The sequence below is a fragment of the Drosophila arizonae genome, chromosome 5, assembly GCF_054131065.1.
Source record: "Drosophila arizonae isolate 15081-1271.41 chromosome 5, UAZ_ARI_1.0, whole genome shotgun sequence".
Taxonomy (NCBI): Eukaryota; Metazoa; Arthropoda; class Insecta; order Diptera; family Drosophilidae; genus Drosophila; species Drosophila arizonae.
This window is the reverse complement of record NC_142925.1, coordinates 24,043,537-24,063,586: the sequence shown is the minus strand read 5'-3', so window position 1 is coordinate 24,063,586 and position 20,050 is coordinate 24,043,537. Positions and strand designations below refer to the sequence as shown.

The 20,050-nt window shown below is 42.2% G+C and overlaps 4 protein-coding genes across 8 annotated transcripts in view; 3 read left to right on the top strand and 1 right to left on the bottom strand.

Moving 5' to 3' along the window:
* The first annotated feature begins 3,874 nt into the window (after positions 1-3,874).
* Positions 3,875-5,789, top strand: Cep89 (Centrosomal protein 89kDa). Its single transcript, XM_018009346.2, has 2 exons — positions 3,875-4,414; positions 4,472-5,789. The coding sequence occupies exons 1-2, from the start codon at positions 4,154-4,156 to the stop codon at positions 5,687-5,689; spliced, it is 1,479 nt and encodes a 492-aa protein (XP_017864835.1). The 5' UTR covers positions 3,875-4,153; the 3' UTR covers positions 5,690-5,789.
* Positions 5,738-9,692, bottom strand: Impbeta11 (importin beta11). Its single transcript, XM_018012424.2, has 3 exons — positions 7,414-9,692; positions 6,815-7,003; positions 5,738-6,746 (listed from the first exon to the last, which is right to left on the bottom strand). Exons 1-3 carry the CDS (start codon positions 9,487-9,489, stop codon positions 5,847-5,849), a joined length of 3,165 nt encoding a protein of 1,054 aa, XP_017867913.1. The 5' UTR covers positions 9,490-9,692; the 3' UTR covers positions 5,738-5,846.
* Positions 9,693-10,180: 488 nt separating this feature from the next.
* Positions 10,181-13,317, top strand: Gmppa (GDP-mannose pyrophosphorylase A). The gene is made up of 4 exons (XM_018012426.2): positions 10,181-10,579; positions 11,494-12,196; positions 12,793-13,057; positions 13,127-13,317. Exons 1-4 carry the CDS (start codon positions 10,332-10,334, stop codon positions 13,225-13,227), a joined length of 1,317 nt encoding a protein of 438 aa, XP_017867915.1. The 5' UTR covers positions 10,181-10,331; the 3' UTR covers positions 13,228-13,317.
* An 878-nt stretch (positions 13,318-14,195) lies between these two features.
* The window catches only part of fus (epithelial splicing regulatory protein fusilli), a 32,613-nt gene continuing 26,758 nt past the window's right edge, over positions 14,196-20,050 (top strand). Inside the window, exons 1-2 of one of the 5 annotated variants that reach the window (XM_089471348.1) lie at positions 14,196-14,433; positions 15,148-16,011. The gene's annotated coding sequence lies outside the window, so the exon portion shown is untranslated. The remainder of the gene's footprint in view (positions 14,434-15,147; positions 16,012-20,050) is intronic. The other 4 variants (XM_089471346.1, XM_089471350.1, XM_089471349.1 and 1 more) reach the window with 4 other exon arrangements.

Genomic DNA, 20,050 nt, shown 5'->3' with positions numbered 1-20,050 from the left:
ATATATATTTATTTGATATATTTTCTTTGATTATCACATCCGATAAATATCGAAAGTCCGCTGAATGCCAGCATCTCTTTCAGTAGATCCTGGCCACATATGTGTTTTGCACACCCACTCTAGGGTAGCTCCCTAGTCGTTTGATCTCATTTGGCGCAATATGATTCGTTTCGTTTCGGCTTTGTTGGTTTTTCGGTTCGCGCTGATGTTTGCTTTGCGCCACGACAGGTGGCGCTTGGTTGGGCGTTAATAACTATAAACTGTTTGTCTAGCGTGTGTGTGTGTGTGTGTGTGTGTGGGCGTGCGCATGTGGTTGTGGCTGCCTTTCAGTCCGCGACTGTGTTTGTGTGTGTGTCTGTGCGGACTGGACATTTGCGCTTCAATTATGCAAATTTTCCGTGAATTTTTCAATAGGCGCCGCGGACTGGAGACTTGGGTATTGTTCTATCAAGTGCGTTGAATGACATAGTATATACACATAAACAAGTCAATGGCTGTGTGTGTGTGTGTGTTTTCTGATTTAATTTTCCAGCGTACTGCATTCTGAGCGGATTTGAATTCCCTATAAACCGTTAACAAGTACTTGAAAAGTAGGGACTAAGGCCAAGATTTTAAAACAGAATTAATGGTAATTCATTACTATACAATTATTAGGATATATATGTATAGCGATATTTGTATTTGATATATGTAATACATATATATATATATGTTGTACTTTATATATATATATATATATATATATATATATATATATATATATATATATATATAAAGTACAACTGCTTATTGACCAGACATTCCTTTCATAGATCAATTTGGAACTCGAGTTGATTTTATAAAAATTGTTGCCTACTTTTTAGGATTAGCAAAATGTAGGTCTGAAACAGAATAGATAACGTCGCTCCCAAAATACCTGTATCACATTATAAATATTTCTTGGGCATGTGTATGATAATCTACTATATACTATTATCATATATTTATAATATTGTTATTTTTCTAATTCGCAAAAATTACTCAAACAGCTACTCCTTCGCTTCCTTGTGCCATAGAGGGCATCTAGCTAGTCAGTCACTTGTAACCCTCTGATTGCGACCCGTTTCTATGAATTCCGCTTAATGAGTATGGCGTGAGAGCACAGTTCCATTTGCATAACGAGCGAGTTTTCATGTCATTCTTTTTTACAATTAATAAATTTCAGAACTTAATGGTGGATTATGCATTTTATAAATCGAGTGCCAATGGGAGACGTGAGCAACTCTTTTCCAACTCCTAATGTGAATCGATGCAAAAAATAAAATATTCACCAAGTAAATATCTTTTGACATATATCTGTTTACTTAAAACTCCCGTTGCAAACCAAATGTGAAGTCCCTTGTGTGCCGTTGTCAGTTTACATTGAAAATCTTGGCGACAGCCGACGTTAAGATTTTCAGCAATGAAGCGGATTGAGTAATCACTATACAATTGGGCTTATTTTGTATAAAAGTATTATATAAGCCAGCTGGGATTGTACATCGACTTGAAACAAAATTCAATTAAACGAATTAAACAATGCAGGCTTCATTTCTAAAAATTCAAGATTAGGATACTTTCTAGAGGCGAAGAGGTGTATAAGCCTAAGAAAGTTGGATTGTTATTCTTTTGCTCTTGGCATATTCACAACTCATATTTCCATTTGGCAATTTCATTGTTTAATGTCTATATAATTATTACTATTATATATTATATTATATTATATATATTATATAGTATTCAAACTAGTATATAAAATAGAACACAATCATTTACTAGTCTGGAATACGGGCTCATATCTGATTATCTGCTTATTTAATTAATGCTGTTATTCACCTAAGATCAGGGCACCCTTTCTGATTACATTTTATTTTAAAAATATTAAACTATATTCATAATGCTTGCATTAGATACCTTAACATTTAGACTAGCTTGTTGTAGAGGCTTTTGGCCGAAACCTTGTAGGGGATTATTGCAATATTGAGCTGAAAATCCAATGAAGCCATTCGGTAAGGAAAATTTACTTGACTCGGTTGTGCTTTCTTCTGTGGCGGAGTCTCTTGGCAAGTATGATTGGCTAGTAGTGCAGTTAGTTATATTTGTTTGCGGTTGATTATTTATTATTATTATTATTGCGTGGGTACAACTCGGCACAGTTGCCAAGTTTGAGGAAGTTATCTTGTGCTGTGCGTTTTTCTTTGAGTAACATTTTAAGGCAATCCATAAATTTATATTCCATATCTCCAAATTGAAGCATTAAAGATTTTCATATCAGTTTTTTAGTTTTAATTAAAAGTATGTTAAAAATTTTTGGCAATCAAATTTGCCATTTATTTCTGAATTTCATTAATTTCTTAATTTAATTTAATTTCTTAATTTTGTTGCACATTTAAAAAATACAAGTTTGTTGCTTGTTGATGTTTCTACACATACAATTAAAATTAAGTATTGTATATTTTTAAATGTTACTTATTCCAGATATATTTGTCGTATTATCAAAGCTGCAGATTTATATTAAAATGGAAATTACAATCATATATACAATCAATATTTCACAATATTTTTGGTATGCATTCTCTCTCAAATTAGTTGGGAGACGGAGGCATGGCTAATTTGAGCAGTCGAGTTTCATCATCTTGAAATTATTAAAGAATTTTTTCAATATTACTATGGAGAATTTTTTCAATATTACTATGAAGCCATATAATCATAATCCATTCATTCTACAAAAAACTTTTATTTAATTAGAAACATTATATTCAGTACAATAGTTATCATTCAGTTGGATTAATTTTATAAATAATGATAAATCTTAACATTTTTACATATTTAAATTAACTAAAAGCCTTTCATATGTTCCGCTTTAAATTCTACAAATTCTTAAACATTTTTCATATTTTGCTGAATTTTTCAGCTGTGAATTGAAACGCTCATGCACATTTGAAATGCGAATTAGGATATGAGCGGATGATTGATTGTTTCAAGTGGAGAGGACTTGTTGCCTGGCATTTGGCATTTGGCCAGGTCGAATTAGGCCGCATGGCTCGTAACTGTTTTGCCCCCAGATGCAAAGGAAAATAAAGGCGCCACTTGCGAACAGCAATCAGCCAAATGCATAAAATGCACATGAAATTCATAAAAAGGGAAATGGAGGGCAAAGACCAGATGGGGAGTGAACGCAACCCTTAAGCGCAGCCAGGCCAGGGCTGCCCTCTGCCACGTGCCACCTGCACATTTATTGAGCACGGTGCCTCGAGGAGGTTGTCCGCCAGGACATTAGTTTTATGCGCTGATCAAGGACCTAGTCGCACCCACAAGAAAGTGAAATTCAAGTCAGACCAAACCAAGCAAAGGGTAGTTGCAACCAACCCCCACACCCCAACGCACACAACACAAGTTCCGAGAGTGAAAGACGAGCCAAAGAGCACGCGAGAGCTTTTCGCTCTCTTCGTTTTGCTCGTTTACTCTTCAGTTTCCATGGGAAAGCGCACACAGAGGCGGCTCGTTTCATAGGGATAGCTACCCCTAGCGGCCGGCTATTTTAAATAACTAAAGTTATAGATCCAGACAATAAATAATGTATCCATTCACATGATAGCTTTACAATTTTATTTTTCGTTAAAGGAGAATTCTAAGACCTTTGCATGAAGCATTGAAAACAATTTGGATGTTATTTTAGAATTACTTTGAAATTATATAGGGCTAAATAAATCTAAAAATTCTAGATTTTTAGTTTATATTGAAAATTTAATAAAGTATGCATTTTTATTTATTAGAAATAAAATATTTATAATTATATATATATATGATTTAATTTATATATATATGATTTATACATTTTATTTATTATTTTTTTTTTAAGTCTTTTTTTTTTTCAATCGGAGTGGATAGTTAATATTAGTCGAGTATTTCATTGCAATAACCCTGTAAAAGCTACCCTCCATTCTTGATTAATTTATTTTGTACGCTTAAGTTTGCCTGCTTACCCCACTGTGCAGCATAACAGGGTCAAACATAGTCGCCGCTGCCATGACAACAACGAGTCCTGTTTTTGGATTAGTTTTTTGTTTACGCCAAACAGTGCAGTCAGAGCAAAAGTTGTCAATAGAAGGGAGCACAAGCTAGAGACGTGAGCATGGCCAGAAGAGGCGTTCCAATCACAGATCTGGATCAGAGCGAACAGGAGCCAGAGCAGGAGCAGGAGAAGGCGCAGGAGCCGGAGCACTTGAGGCCAGCGACCCAGCCGAAAAGGCAGCGCAAAGTCTTACAAACGCTAACGGGAAACTTCAGTCGCAGATCGCGCAGCGTCGAGGTGGAGCACCGTCACCCGGCCGACGTGAGCGGCGGCAGTGCCAAGAAGAAGCAGCAGAGCCAGGAGCGCACGCTGAATGGATTGGTGAGTGAAAAGCAATCGAAGAAGTCCAAGTAATACCCCCTGACATATGCCTTGCAGCTGCAGGCCAAGGAGCAGCAACTGGAGCAGTTGCTCCAGCGTCTATCCACGCTGCACAAGTACAACGAGCAGTTCGCCAGGGAGAACGAGCGGCTGCGCGACCAGACCGAGCAGCTGGAGCAGCGTCTGGCCGCGGCAGAGCAGCGCGTGGCCAGCTGTGAGCGCTGCCAGCAGCTGCAGCAGCAGCAGAGCCAGCTGCTCCTGCAGAACCAGGAGCTGAGCAACGATGTGGACATGCTGAAGACCTTGGTCTTTCGACTGAATGTACAAATCGAATGCTATCAGGATCAGCGACGCATGGCGCAGCCGGAGGACGCGCCTCTGGCCAGCGCAGCCAACAGCTGCTCCCTGCCGCCATTCTCCGCCCAGCTGGGCAGGCACACCTTGGCGCCCTTGCTGCAGGCCTATGACGAGTCCTTGCGCGACAAGGATGCGCTGCTCAGCCAATACGCCGCCGACTTTGAGCTGTTCTCGAACGAGCTGAAGCGTGCGCTGGAGGAGAACACCAAGCTGCTGCAGGCGCAGGAGCAGCTGCGTCGCGACGTGGGCGGCTGGCAAGAGGAGCGAGTGCGTCTGCAGGCGCAGCTGAGCGTGTGCCGCAGCAAGGCCGAAACACAGACACGCAAAACGGATCTGGTCAAGGAGAAGCTGGTGGAGGTGATGCACTTCTACGAGCAGCGCAATCAGACGCTGCTCCTGGACATGAATCATCTGCAGGATGCCTATGCGCGCTGCAAAGCGGAGCTCGTTTCCCTGAAAAGTCCAGCCTCAGCTTCAGCGCCCGCTGCGCCTCCGCCTGTGGATACAAATGCTGCGGAGCTGCAGCAGTGCAAGGCGCTGCTGGAGCAGCTCAAGCAGGAGCACGCCAAGGAGCGCGCCGCCCTCGAGGCAGAGAAGCAGGCGAGCAGCACGCGCGTTGCCTCGCTCCAGCGCAGCTGCGAGAAGGCGAAGCATGCCAGAGATCGGCTGAAGGCTCGCCTACGCATGACATTACAGTGGGCACAGAAACTGGAGGCTGGGCAGGCAGAGCTGCGCGAGACCTATGATGCAGTGCAGCAGCTGTCGACGTTGCTGAAGCACAAGGAGTCGCAGCTGCGGGGCATGCAGCTGCGCAACAGCGAGGAGCTGGACAAGCTGCGGCACAAGCTCCAGCAGAAGGACGAGACCATTCGGAACCTGCTGCGCAGCAAGATGGAACGGAGACCCGCCGTGGACTAGCCGCAGCCAGCAGCCGGCAGCTGCAGCTGAAGCTAACAGAACACCGAGTTTAACAATTAAAAATATATAATTTCAATACAAAATACATTAATAACTTAAAGACTGTTGATTTGAAAGCTTTCGAAGCACAGCTGTGAACGAGGACCTGATTGCAGCATCAGTCGAGCGTGGTGCGGGTGTTGGAATCGGGGACCAACGCTTCGCAATCGTCGCCGCCGCTGCCACTGCCGCCGCCGGCACAGACGACGCACGCCTTGGGCACCGTCTGCTCTATGTACATGTTAATCTTCTCGAGCACCTCGGGGCAGACGGCGTGCATCAGCTGCTCGTAGCGGGCGGGGCCCAGCTGGGACTGCAACTGTTGCAGCTGCCATTTGAGGTATTCGGTTAGGGGTATCTTGTAAACGGGATCCTTGAGCACCAGCTGGCGATGCCTGTCGTCGTGGTAGGTCTTTGAATGGAAGTCATCGTACAGCTGCGGCTGGAATTCCTCCAGCTCGTGCTCGTCGTGTATGACCAGAGAATCGTAGAATCTCGGCGTTGCCTTGTCGGCGGCCTCATCTGCGGCCGCATATTGCTTGTCCATCACCTCGCCGAGCGTCTCCTCCACCAGCTGCAGGATGTGCGGCAATCGCGCCAGCAGCAGCTCGTTGTTTCCGAAAATCGAAGCGAACGCCAGGCAGAAGAGCTTCCTCTTCTCGGCATGCGTGTCGGCCACGAGGGGGAACATCTCTATCCACACATCCAGGATGCGCGCCAGGGCATCCGTCTGCGGCAGCTCCTGCACCACAGACATGAACACCGCCTGGTCGATGAGCAGGGTGCGCGCCAACAGAGTCAAGTACCAGCTCATGGTCATCGGGTATTCCTGCTTGAGGCACACCTGCTGGAAGATAAAGGGCAGGGCGGGTCGCACCAGCCGCAGGCCCATCGCGGCATCCGTCTTCAGGCAAGTCTCAAAGATGCGCAACATGGCGATGATGCCCTCCGTCCGTATATCCTCAAAGGAGCGCACGCAATACGCCACAAAGCCCTCGCCGTAGCGACTCAGATATGCCTGCAAAGGAAGCGCATGTAATTGGGATACTCTATGGACACTCTATAGGGACTATAAATTGATTTTACATGCGCATCGAGCAGTATGTAGGCGTGGATCAGCTGCAGCACTGTGCGCAGATTCTCCGAGGACATCTCAATGATGGGCAACAGATGATCGCACAGCCCCAGCAGCTCAGGCGTCAGCGCAGTCGAGTTGCCAATCACCGCCAGCCACAGCATGATGCCATCCTCTATCAGGTAGACGTGAGAACGTTGCTAAGCGGGAGAGCGAGAGAAGAGATGGCCATGGATTAGTCATGTAAATTAAATGCCATTAAAAGTAGCACAAGACTTGTTTATAATAATAAATAAATAATTAAACATAACAATTAGAATAAATAAATAAAATTATGTAATGCAATTTTAAGAATGCAAAAACAAATAAATTTAAAAAATGAATGAATAAACAAATTAAATTAAATGCATGATTTAATTTAATTATTAATATATATAAATGTTTAAAGAATCTATAAAAAAGTTAGTGAACCGGTTCACTATCAGTTCAGTTCATTTAAGAACTGTCAAATTCTAAACTTCGATTTGACAGTTTGAGTCGAGTGCAATTAAATTTATTAGAGAATTCGGATTAGGAGCTGGGACTGGAGAGTGTGAGCAAAAATGTTTACCTGCAAGTCGGTGCTCAGCTCGATGACGCTGTAGAGGAAGGGCTTCATGCTCTCGGGGACGTCGCGTATGGTTCGCACGAGCTGCTCCAGGGTGCCGATGATGGCGCACCGGAGCATATTGTACTCGTGCTCCTCGCTCTCACGCCAGAGCAGCGGCAAGTAGGCAATGAATTGCAGAGCCTGCGGCTCGATGAACTCGCTCATCTTCTCAACGAGCAGGGTCATCGTGCCCAGGACGACGATCTTCGTGTCGCAGGCGCCCGCCTCGCGCAGCAGAAGGAACAGCGCTTCGAACAAGGCGGCGAAGTACGGATGAAAGGCTTCGGGCATAAATTCAAAGTCGTCGATAAGCAGATTCAGGGTGCGGGCGGCGGCCAGGCGTATGGGCATGTCCTCCTCCGGTCGCAGCAGATGCAGGCACGCCTCGTAGGCCAGCGGGCGCAGCTCGCGGGGCAGCTGGACGCCCACCCAATTGCCCACCAGCCAAATGATGCGGCGGCGCAGGATGCGGAAATTCGAGGCCTCGATGCGCAGCTCGGCGAGCAGCTGCGAGGTCAGCCACGAGCCAAAGTCCAGTTTATTGAAGAAGTGAAACGAAGCCTGGCCGACCGCGTTGTAGATCGCGTCCTTCAGCAGGATGGCCTTCAGCTCGGAGTCCTGCGTCAGCTGCAGCTGCTGAGCGCGGCGCACGAACTTGAGGACCTCGTTGATCATGACATTCGAGTGTTGGGTGAAGCAGGTGAAGTACAGGGACTCGACGCAGGGACGCAGCTCGTATTTCCAGGCGTCGCCGCCGCCGTCATCCTGGCCATAGCTCTCCGGGTCCTGCTGCCACTCGGCCAGCTCCTCGGGAGTCAGCAGGAAATAGTGCGTGACGATTTTCTCGCACAAGTACGTGACACGTTCCACGCTGAAGAATTTGCTCTGCGTCTGGGACGCGGTCGCCAGCAGCTCGTCCTCCAGGGAGTTCGCCGTCTGGTCCTGGGCAATGCTATAGTTGCCGCTCATCATGATGCCCTTGAGCAGATTGATGGCTTGAATGACGAAGTGGCTGAAGTTGATCCGTTCGCCCGCATCGAAGATCAGTGCGGTGCCCTCGTGGAACACATAGTGGAAGCTGAACTCCAGTGCCACGGGCACAAACCGAGCAAAGGACAACGAGTGCCGATCCATGAACTCATTCAAGGTCTTCATCATCTTCAGGATGAAACGCTCCAGGTCATTGATCAGCTGCTCGTTTCCCGATGCGCGCAATCGCAGCTCGTAGCGCAGCTCCAGGCACTGGCGCAGTCGCTCGAACAGCTGCTCAATGAAGTTCATGTGGTCGCTGGACTTGTAGGGCTTGCTGCCGCAGCCGTAGACGAGCAGCTTCCGAAGCGTTCGCATCGCTATGTGGGCACGCTGCAGACAACTGTGTGCCGCCGGATCTGTCTTCTGCAGCTGCAGGAAGCGCGTAGTCAACGTCGCCCAAATGTTCCAGGCCATGTAGCTGAAGATTTGCGCCGACAGCTCCTCGAAGGCTCGCTTCTCGGCCATGAGGCGACGCGATGCCAGCGCCTTGATCACATAATGGAGCACGAGCAGGGTCCGCTGTTGCTGCACGGGCGACTCGCTGCACGCCTGCAACTGCTTCATCAGCGTAGGCATAAGCTCGGGCCAGCAGTCCATGCGGGCGATTTTGCTGAGCAGAACCGCCACCTGCAGCGCCACTTGGGGCACGTCCTCAGCGTCGTAGTGCTGCAGCAGGATCTCACGTATTTGCTGCTTCTGCTCCGGGGCCAGCTCCTGGCGGGAATTGTGACGCCAATAGCGTTCGATGCCATTTTTCAGATAAACGGCTGCCATCCAACGGATTTTCACTGAGTCGCTAAGCGTTGCAGCTGCAGCCGCAGAGGTGGCAGCAGCCGCTGCGTCACTGTCACCTTGCAGCTTCATGCTGAGGCGTGCCAGTATGGGAAAGAAGCCCGGCTGCTGCTCCCATTCGCTGAGCTGCGCCTCAGCCTTTTGCACAATTTCATGATTGGGATTGGCGGCACCCTGTAAGGCGGCTGCAACAAACTGCTCCGCAGTGGCCATGGCACACTCGCAAACACACACACGCACACCGAGAGAACAGTGGACAGTGGACAGACGAGTTGGGAGCCACCAAAAGTCGGCGTACGAACTTGTCTGATACTGGTTTGCAGCAAACTTCGTGAAAATTATTGACGAAAAATTACATCGCCATTCCGGCTGATGCGCTATTCAATTAGTGATGTTCAATCAAACATATCGATTGTCTACGATGAATTGTGCGTGAGTGTGAGCAATGTAATGAGTGCGTGAGCAGCGTACTAGATTTGAGAGCTAATGCATTGGACATGAAAATTATATGCATATTTTTAAAGAGATTTGTAAACATAATTGAATCAATAAAATTGTAAAAGGAGAAATATATAAAGAAAACTAAGTTGGCTATGATAACATCTACATATTACATCGTATCATATATATATTGATTCTGTTGTCTATTGAATCTTGTCCCCTAGCAACCAAGCCGATGCACTTTTCTTAAATGACTCATGTATAGGCTATATTTACTCTAGCAAAAACATAAATATTATTACAAATATTATGATACACAATATACCTCTCATGCATATCAGTAATAAGCATATGCACACCTCTTTGAGAACTTAGCGCCTTAACAGCATACCCTATACGATTCTTTACAGCATGAATTGTAACTATCGCCAGCTTGCCGATGTAGTTGGCAACGCGGCGCACACAACAGCTGACTGTTCGCTGGCAGCGCGATATCGATAGTTTATGTATTGGCAACGTAAACAGAATTTGATATCAGTTAATTTAATAGATAAGAAAAATTATATGCACAAAGCAAATTAAGTCATTTGCTACTCAATTGCTTAACCTAAAACATGCTGAAGGCAATTATATTGATTGGCGGCCCCCAAAAGGGCACTCGCTTCCGCCCACTGTCGCTGGATACTCCAAAACCGCTTTTCCCAGTAGCCGGACGCCCTCTGATTGCTCATCACATCGAAGCCTGTGTCCAGGTAAAGGAACTGCGCGAGATCCTCATCATTGGCTTCTACCCGCAGACTCAGATGGAAGGCTTTGTCAGCGACATGCAGGCGCTTTACAGCAGCAGCAATATAAACATCAGGTGAGCCACATATTCATATACCCTGTCGACTTTAGTAGGTGTGTAAATGTGGGGTATATTGATTTTGAAGAGCGGTATGTTATAAGCAATAGTTTAGAAAAAGAAGCAGAATTGCAGATAGTTATGAATATACCCTGTTATATTTGTAAGTGTTAGGTATGAAGTACGAATATTACTTTTATTATATTTACAAATTATATAGAGACAAATATCAGTACATAGTCTGCGTAAGATGTGTAACAAGAGGGTATAACAGTTTGCAGATATTGACAATAGATTAAGTTAAAGTATTTATTATATTGATTTATCAATAGTGAAAATAGGAGAATTCAAATGAGTTAAAATTCTTAATTTTCTAGTTAATTGTGTTAATTTTCTATTTGATACGAAGGTTACAGCAGATCATAGGCACTCTGGTTAGTGTCATAGGTCTAATATTGACTGTGACAATCGATTATCGATTACTATCAACACATTATTTGTATCGATAAATATCAAACCCCAGCCTATATTAGTTTGAATGTGGCGGACTGCCATTAGCTGTTGGAAGAACTTAATTTAATATCTCGAATTTAAATTTTACACAGTATTATTTTTGTTTCTGTATCACATTCTAGTTTCAATGAATATCAATTGAAATTAGATTATGATCTTAATTTTTATATCCACAGTTTGATTGTTAGCTTGCATAGAATCTTAGAAATGAAAACACTCCATAAAACGCTTAAGCTAGGGTATTTATTGCATTAGATAAGCACTTGATTGATGGTACATAAACTATTTCCATTGAAATTCTTGAAAGCATAAACAATCATAATGTAATGATATCTAGCGCCCATATATAGGGTATCTACGTAGCCCATCCCTGCTCTTAGCATACTGTGATGACGTGTTCCGTCTTTGCCATCTTTTAGGTATCTACAGGAGTTTACCTCGTTGGGCACGGCTGGCGGCATGTATCACTTCCGCGATCAGATACGGGCAGGCAATCCGCGCGCGTTCTTCGTGCTCAACGGCGACGTCTGTGCGGACTTTCCGCTGCAGGAGCTGTACAGCTTCCATATGGAGAGGCCGGCGAGCGCCTTGGTGACGATCATGAGCACGGAGGCGACGCGCCAGCAATCGCTCCACTACGGCTGTCTCGTCTTCGATCGTGCAAGTGGTGCCGTGTCGCATTATGTGGAGAAGCCCAGCTCCTATGTCTCCACGTACATCAATTGCGGCGTTTATGTCTGCTCGATGGACATCTTTACAAAGCTCGCGCAGATCTTCCATGCGAAGTGCGAGGAGTACAGCTGCATCAGCTACAGCAATGGCAATGGCAACGGCAACGGCAAGGATCATGGCCACATCAAGTGGGAGCAAGAGGTGCTCACTCCTCTAGCTGGCACCGACATGCTCTTCGCCATGCCGGTGCCCAATTGGTGGTCTCAGATGAAGACCGCCGGCTCGGCCATCTATGCCAATCGGCACTACCTCGATCTCTATAAGCGCACTCATCCCGAACGTCTCGCCAATGTGGGCAACAAGCGAGGCGAGGGCGATGGCAATCTGATTTGTACCGTCTATCCGGATGTCTATGTCCACCCGAGTGCTACGGTCCATCACTCGGCTGTGGTGAGTATACCCTAAATATGTTGTACAGCAAGAGGTAGATAGATATTGAAAGTATACCCTGTATAGGCATAACAATGAGCTCCACTTATCGGTACGATATATAGGTACGGGAATCAGTTCCTATTGTCGATGATAAATTCCAAATGTAGATCGATATATCTAGATACTCTGTATGCATTGTAAACTGATACACGTAAAAAATGCGGGATTAATCGATAGCTAATGCCATTTAAATGCAATTGAGAGACATGTTTGTTTATAGAAAGGGTTTTATCGGTGTTTTCTTAGCTTTCCAATGCACACTTCAATCCTATAACATTATAAATTTCATATGATATGTCTAATATCAATCAATTTTACTTTTTGTTATATAATTTGAACTTAACCTAAATAATGTTTATGGTAGTCGTCAATATAGGTAATGCAAGCTATCATTAAATTTTCGATGACTTATAGATGTTTAATTATTGTGCTTACACAAAGATAAATGCTTCTGCTTGAATGGCTATTTCTAATGGCTTCAGCTAGTCCTAGTCATGCGCATTCGCCTTAAGCTCTCGCAATTGTTCAAGCTCTAATTCTCCATTTTCTTTTAGCTCGGGCCCAATGTGGCCATAGGTCCTGGAGTCACGATTGGGCCTGGCGTGCGCATACGCGAATCCATTGTGCTGGAGCAGGCCCAGATCAAGGATCACACCCTCATCCTCCACTCGATTGTGGGGCGTGGCTGCACCATTGGCGCCTGGACTCGAGTCGAGGGCACGCCCAGCGATCCGGATCCAAATAAGCCATTTGCCAAAATGGAGAACCCGCCGTTGTTCAACAATGAAGGCAAACTGAATCCATCGATAACTATATTGGGTTTGTTTTCCGAACAAAATAAAATCTTCAGATACCGTTAACACTTAAAATTTCTTCTCTGCTCCACAGGCTGCTTTGTGCAGATACCCGCCGAAAAGATCCTGCTTAATAGCATTGTCCTGCCGCACAAGGAGCTCAGTCGAAGCTTTAAGAACGAAATTATTTTGTGAAAATCTTGTTGGATGCCTTTACTGTCTTGTTTCTTATTTATTTATATATGCAATACATATTATATATTATATATTTTATTGGTATGCTAATCGATCTTGGTGTTGTGCAATAATCCTTAAAACAAAACTTCGTATTTGCCATTTCATTAATTGTTTTATACGTTTCGCAACTACTTTACGGTATTGACACTTGTTTTAGACAGTGCTGCATAATAATTTAATAAAATAGTTGTATATTTTATAAACTGTGAGGAACTTCATTTCATTATTATTACATCTAGTAGAGATTAATTACATTAAAGACACGTTTGCATGTATAAACTAACTGTTTGTACGAGCTGATTTAAAATTGAAAAATAATTCGAATACGATACTCAATACATAATTAGATTACACGCAACGTGAAAAAATAATATCACCTATTAAAGTTACAGTAAGAATTTCAAAAGTACAGCATTTACTTTGAGTTTATTAAAAAAATATAAGTTCATATATACATATATATGTATATCTTTCCCATAGACCTACGATCATTAAATTTGTTAACGCAATTATTTTGGTATTTAATATCTATATTGAACTCATCAATTTTCTTTATATTTTTTTATTTTTATAAAATATTTAATTTAAAAAAATATATATATATACAACAATTATATTCTTTCTCTTTTCCTATTTTTATTATTATTATCTATTATAATTTAAGTGTTTGCTCGCGCAATATGACGTTGAGTTACGATATTCACGCGATACGCGCTAATGCGATCACGGTATTCCAGCCATTGATCGTTCACATTTATGTCATGCAGCAGCAACTCGTTTTAGCATTGCATGACATGCATTCGCGCAGGTAGGCAGCCCACTCAAAAGAAATCACACTTATTATGCGCTCTCTCGATCTCTTCCTCTCTCTATTTCTACCTTTTGACTCTCTCGTCCATTGCCTTTCGACCAAAACGCGTTTACGTTCCGCGCTTTTGTCAGTTTGTAGCCGTCGCTTGTTGCTGTTAGAAGGAAAGAGAGAGATACGAAAAAAGAGATATCCAAAAACGTTAATATTCGATAAGCAAATACTTTCGATAGTTGTTTTCAATATGTAATTAACAAATGTTAAATTGTGAAAATAAGCAAACGCACGCAAATGCAAATATTACGAAAAATGGCTGGACTGGAATTGGAATTTTACCGCTTGAAAAACACAAACAGGTACGTGGGCAGTTCTGTTGGTAATTGAGCAAGCTAAAGAAGAAGAAGAACCAGCAGCAACAGCAACACATACCCACACACACACACACACGCTACACTGCTGCACAGGTGTGTACGCGCGGGGGCTGCGCGAGTGGCTTCTCGCAGGTAACTTCCAGAGCGCAACAGTGTGAGAGCGTAAGCAAAGAGAGAGAGGGAGAGATGTCATGGCTGAGCGAACGTAACTGTCTTTACTTGATTGCGTTTGTGTGAGTGTTTGACGCTGTGTGCGCAGCGTGGGAAACTGCAATAAGCATAAGAGAGGGACGGTCGACCCTGCTTTAGCTGTTTCTAACTACGCCACTGCGTAGTGACACATGTGTGTATCACGTAATTGTTGTTGCTGCTCGAATTTGAGTTGTTTTTTCTTTTGATCTGCATTCATTCATTGATTCAATGGCAGCTTTGTTATTGCTTTTAAGTTTGCATACCGCAAGGCTGATGCCGCGTTGCCAACCACCACGGGGACAGCTCATTGGCAAATCTAGTCAGCTTGTCTATATAAATGAGTTTTATTGTTGTTGTGCGTTTGCGTGTTGGAATCTTGTTTGGCATCAGCTACCAGCTAGCTGGCCCATACACCTGAGCTATGCCATCGAGACGCTCTCTCTCTTTTCTCTCTCTCACTGTGTATGTCTTTTGCTCGCTCACTGTTTATTACTGCTCTCCACAAAGGTTTACACACACGTATACATGCACACCTGCAGCAAGCGCAGCTCACTTACCTTCGTGGCTGCTTGTGGCCCACGAAGTTGATCAGTCGCTGTTTTAACCTGGAGACAGACGGACGCGGCCGTCGCAAAAGCACCAAGAGAAAAGACAACTTAATACACTCACACACAATCGAGCACTCACTCACACTCGTAAAGCTTTTAGTCCAAAACTAGAAAGAAAACAAAATCAACAGTTAAAAAATATATAAAGACACACAAAGTGGTAGAAGAAGCAGCCAGAGCAAAGAAGGCGAAAAAGTGACTTGTTTTTTGTTTGCATGTATTGCGCAGACGTCGACGTTGACGTTGACGCTGGCGTCAGCGTCTCTGCCCGTTTTGTACGTGTTGGTATTAAGATCGGCGGAGTCGTCGTGTGTGGAAAGGCAAAACGGACAACGCACACACACACAAATACAAAAACACACAAGCAACACTAACTGCTAGTCAGTGTGACTAGCAAAAGAAGCAGGCGAAGTACACAGAAGAAGGGCTTACATGCATACGTACATGCGTACATGCATGCGTACCTACAAATACATACCAATACATATGTGCATGTGTGCTTACGTACAAATTTGTTTGTCTGCATGTGTGTGAAAAAGAAAGTGCAATAATAATAAAAAAATCAAAAAAGAGTGGTGAAAAGCATACAACAACAATGAAAACAACAAGTGCAATGTAAAACAAGAAAAGAAGAAGAAAACCAAATAAATAAAGTTAAAAAAAAAAACAACAAAAAATTCAAGTAAAAGGATCAACCTGTTGCTCAAGCCCACGAATAACTGTGCACAAAAGCTTTAAACGCTGGCATTTCCCATTGGCTGCTGTAAGTTGTAAACTATTTGACAAATTTGTGACACACATACATACATACGTATGCCTATCGACATACATACATGTATACATCTATGCATGTGTGTGGCCAGTGTGAATGAACGAGCGAATGAGCAACAACAACAACAACAGCAACAAAATGTAAAAGAAGCAGCAGCAGAAGAGCAGCTCAAGACACGGTATACGTTAAAAGCAGATGCGCAAACATAACAAAGTGAAAACATATTTACAGTTACACAGACAAGAAATATTAAAAGAGCGCAGCGTTGCTGCTGCTCAAACGTTACAAAGCTTCCAAAGTAAACTGCTGCTGCGCTTTGAGAGAATTGTTGTTGCTGTTGGCTTTGCTTCTGCTTCTGCTTCTGCTTTGAGCTCTTGTGCATTTTTTGTGTTTTAACTCTTTGACATGCGCGCATGCACACAAACATACAAACACACACACACGTAGACAGAATCACAACAACGGCAACCGCAACAATTGCTGTTGCACTTGTTGCTGCTGCGAGCGTAATGCAGAGAGAAAGAGAGAGAAAGAGAGAGAGAGAGCGAAAGAGATAGAGAGAGCGAGATAGATAGATAGGGTCGGTGCAGAATAACTTTGGCAATTGGCATTTCGCTCGCATGCAATTTTGTACGCAATCATAAGTTTCCTGTTGGCAAAAAACACTAAGAGATAACGGCACACGCCAATTGCAATTCCAAATCAAATTCCATTGCCTCCTCCAGTAATTTTGACTGGAACAATGCGAACTCTTGCGTAATTCATATCATTAATAAATCAAAATGAGTGCAACAAAATTGTAATCTTGCCACGAACAAATGCAAATACCCTATAAATCCACTAAAAATATAAAAAGCCTTATATTTTTTACAAAAAACATTTCATATTTTAAGATGATTGTTGATAATATTCAGAAGAGGCTTGGAGGGTGAAAGCTTTTTAATGTTTTTCGTATTGTTAGAAAACAATTTGGATTAATAGATTAATGATTAAAATACATAGATATCAGAAGTATGAAAAATAATCGAAAATATATATTATTTTTCACTTTTTCAATTCTAATGGTTAGAAATTTATGTACATTTTATCTATATACTGTAGTAATATATTTTATTATTTTGCTTTCATTCTATAAGTTGTTGCCAAACACTTGCCCAACTAGAATATACCACATATCTGTAGTTAATTCATATTTCATACTGGGTATCGGTCTGACTGGTTTACCAACTTATTAATTGCATTGCCTGGCTTTTGCTATTGTCGCTGCAGTTATTTATCACTAATTTATACCAACGATATAATTTAGTATTCATTGTCTTCTCGAAATAACCGTAACATTGCTGTTCAATTCTGTTGTTTCTCTTTAATGAAGATTTCGCTGTCGTTGTATCTGTGTTTGTTGCTTTCTTCCCGTTCTAATTAGTCCCCATCTCATGCAGCAACCCGTTATCCATTAATGAGCTACTCGACGGAAAATAAGATTTATTGTCTAGTTTTTTTTTGGTTGGTTTTTCGTTTTTTGTTTGTCACGGAGCGACGCATCGTCACCTCGAAAAAAAAAAAAAAACGCAGTTCCACACATTCCAGTGAAAACTTCGCAACTGGACCTAGGCCTTGGCTCTCGGTCAGGCATCAGTGGGTCTTCAAGTGTGAAACGAAAGGGAAATTCATCCACAGCAACGAAAAACAACAGGTTTATGAAGTGTTACGATACATAAACCTAATTAAATTCATTGGCGTAATGTTTGTTGTTAAAACGCTGTCAATTATTTTTACATCAAAATCAAATCAAGTTATCAACTCTAATGTGGCTCATAAATATTTACTACAATTCCTTCGATAAACAAGCAATTTATGGAGTCATAAATTGAAGCTGAAAAACAATAGAACAAACTGTTGCAAATGTTTCGAGTGCCGCTTAAACAAATTTGCTTTAGATAAAAGTGAGCTTAAAGTCTGTTCAATCGGTTATTTATTGAGTGGGAAATGGCACGCAACTGTTACGAGCCCGAAAGGTGCTCGAGCAGTACTGATACTAGCTATTAACGTAAATGTTGAAGTTGGCGGAGGTCGATAGAAACTTTCGCAATACAGGAATGATCTCATAAAAACATTAATTGTAGTAATTTTCAATTTAAAAATGTTAAATATGGAATGTTAATTAGGAAATGTTAACAGGAAAATCTTACATTTTTTTCTCCGAAAAAGCGAATGAGAATAAGAAAGTAGAATAACAATTAAGAATAGAGAAGAAACAAGAATATTTGATTTTTTTATAGCGGATTTTTGTTTTATATAGTGGATCAGTCTCTTTTTCTTGCTGATCGGAGTTTAAATCAAAAGAGAAAATTATGTTTAGAGATAATAGACGATTATTGAAAGGAATATCAAAGAGTTGTACGACAATTATTTCATATATGTTTTTGAATGATATATAAACAGAATCGTAGTATGCGTAAGGCAAAAAACTTAACAAAAAACTTAACTTATACTTATCATAACTGGTTATGGAGTGCCTCAGCTGTTAGCCTAAACAGACAGGCGAAAGAATTTAAACATTTACAGCTAATGATTATATTAGCGAAACCTCTACAATCAATAAATAAATTAGAACATTAGAAAGCTATTTCCGTATTCCCATAGACTATAGATCAGAAGAGTGTCTTTAAAAAAACTTTTATTTATTATTCAACAATTTGGAATGCAGTAGAATCAAGAATTTTCTTGCCTGGGAATGGTAAAATTCACACACTCTACGTACTCGGCTACATAACGGAAAAAACGAAACAGATACCGATGGATATAAGTATATATAATTGGAGAGAAAGAGAGAGGCAGTGCGAAAGCCCAGCATAAATTGCAATCGTCTTCGAAGAGCACGAACACAAAATACTCATTAAAAAAAATGGAAAAAAAAACACATTGACCATTTCCCCAGCACACGAAGCGGAAACTTGCAGCAAAAAAAAAAAAAAAAAAAAAAAAAAACCAAAAGGTTTTGCTCGTGTTTAAGTTTTTATTATATAGTTTAAATATGAACAAGTAAGAAGGCTCCAGTCGAGACTGCTCGACTAGGAGATACCCTGAACCCTCCAAACTGATATTCTAATCATTCTGGACTTCTATTATGCACACATACATACACATGCACGTATAAGCACGCGCTCTGCAAACTGCGCAGCTAGCAGCGGCTGCGCTTGGGCTGCACTGCAGTGTGAGAATTTATTTGTTGAATAATTTCTTTTGTAGACATACGATCCTAATAAAACTTTTAGAGCGTAATCATGTAGCTAAAATGTGTGTCCATTCCAAAGCACAAGTCTCTAGTACTTGAAATGCGTTTTTTACAAATTTGGGGCGAAGGGGGCGTGGTATCCAAAATCTGTAAATTACAAAATCTTTGTATCTACTAACTTTATATACAACGCAAATTTGAAGTCTCCAGGTCTAAAAATGTTCAAATTAAGCTGAAAAAACAATGTCGATTTTTCGATTATTCTCGATAAAAAAGTTATCGGACGAGTTATCGAAAAAATAAAGCAAACTTGTACTGCCTATGGTATACACGAGTATGCATGCCAAATTTCAGCTCTCTAGCTCTTATATCTTCTGAGATCCTTTTGCTCATACGGACGGACGGACGGACGGACGGACGGACGGACGGACGGACGGACGGACGGACGGACGGACGGACGGACGGACGGACAGACGGACAGGGCTATATCGACTCAGCTCGTCGTGCTGATCAAGAATATATATACTTTATGGGGTCTGCGATGATTCCTTCTGCCTGTTACATACTTTTCACAAAACCATTATACCCTGATTTCCCATTTTCAATGGGTTCAGGGTATAAAAAAGTTATTAAATGCAAAGACGCAGAAACATGCATAAAATAAAACGAAAAATATTAAAAAATGAAGAAAATTGTATAAGAAAAACAGTTCAGAGTTAAGAAACTGTCGCGAACTGTGTTTTGCTTGTCTTAATTACAAAAGCTTGGGCGTTGTTGTGAATACCCTGCAGGTAC

What these genes read in the sequence shown, in the direction of transcription:
- Cep89 (XM_018009346.2), top strand. Translation starts at nt 4,154, where the DNA reads ATGGCCAGAAGAGGCGTTCCAATCACAGATCTGGATCAGAGCGAACAG. An exon ending in AGCGCACGCTGAATGGATTG is followed by an intron (nt 4,415 to 4,471) that starts GTGAGTGAAAAG and finishes TATGCCTTGCAG; the next exon opens with CTGCAGGCCAAGGAGCAGCA.
- Impbeta11 (XM_018012424.2), bottom strand. Translation starts at nt 9,489, where the DNA reads ATGGCCACTGCGGAGCAGTTTGTTGCAGCCGCCTTACAGGGTGCCGCC. An exon ending in AGCTGAGCACCGACTTGCAG is followed by an intron (nt 7,004 to 7,413) that starts GTAAACATTTTT and finishes TCTCCCGCTTAG; the next exon opens with CAACGTTCTCACGTCTACCT. An exon ending in ACATACTGCTCGATGCGCAT is followed by an intron (nt 6,747 to 6,814) that starts GTAAAATCAATT and finishes CTTCCTTTGCAG; the next exon opens with GCATATCTGAGTCGCTACGG.
- Gmppa (XM_018012426.2), top strand. Translation starts at nt 10,332, where the DNA reads ATGCTGAAGGCAATTATATTGATTGGCGGCCCCCAAAAGGGCACTCGC. An exon ending in AGCAGCAATATAAACATCAG is followed by an intron (nt 10,580 to 11,493) that starts GTGAGCCACATA and finishes GCCATCTTTTAG; the next exon opens with GTATCTACAGGAGTTTACCT. An exon ending in TCCATCGATAACTATATTGG is followed by an intron (nt 13,058 to 13,126) that starts GTTTGTTTTCCG and finishes TCTGCTCCACAG; the next exon opens with GCTGCTTTGTGCAGATACCC.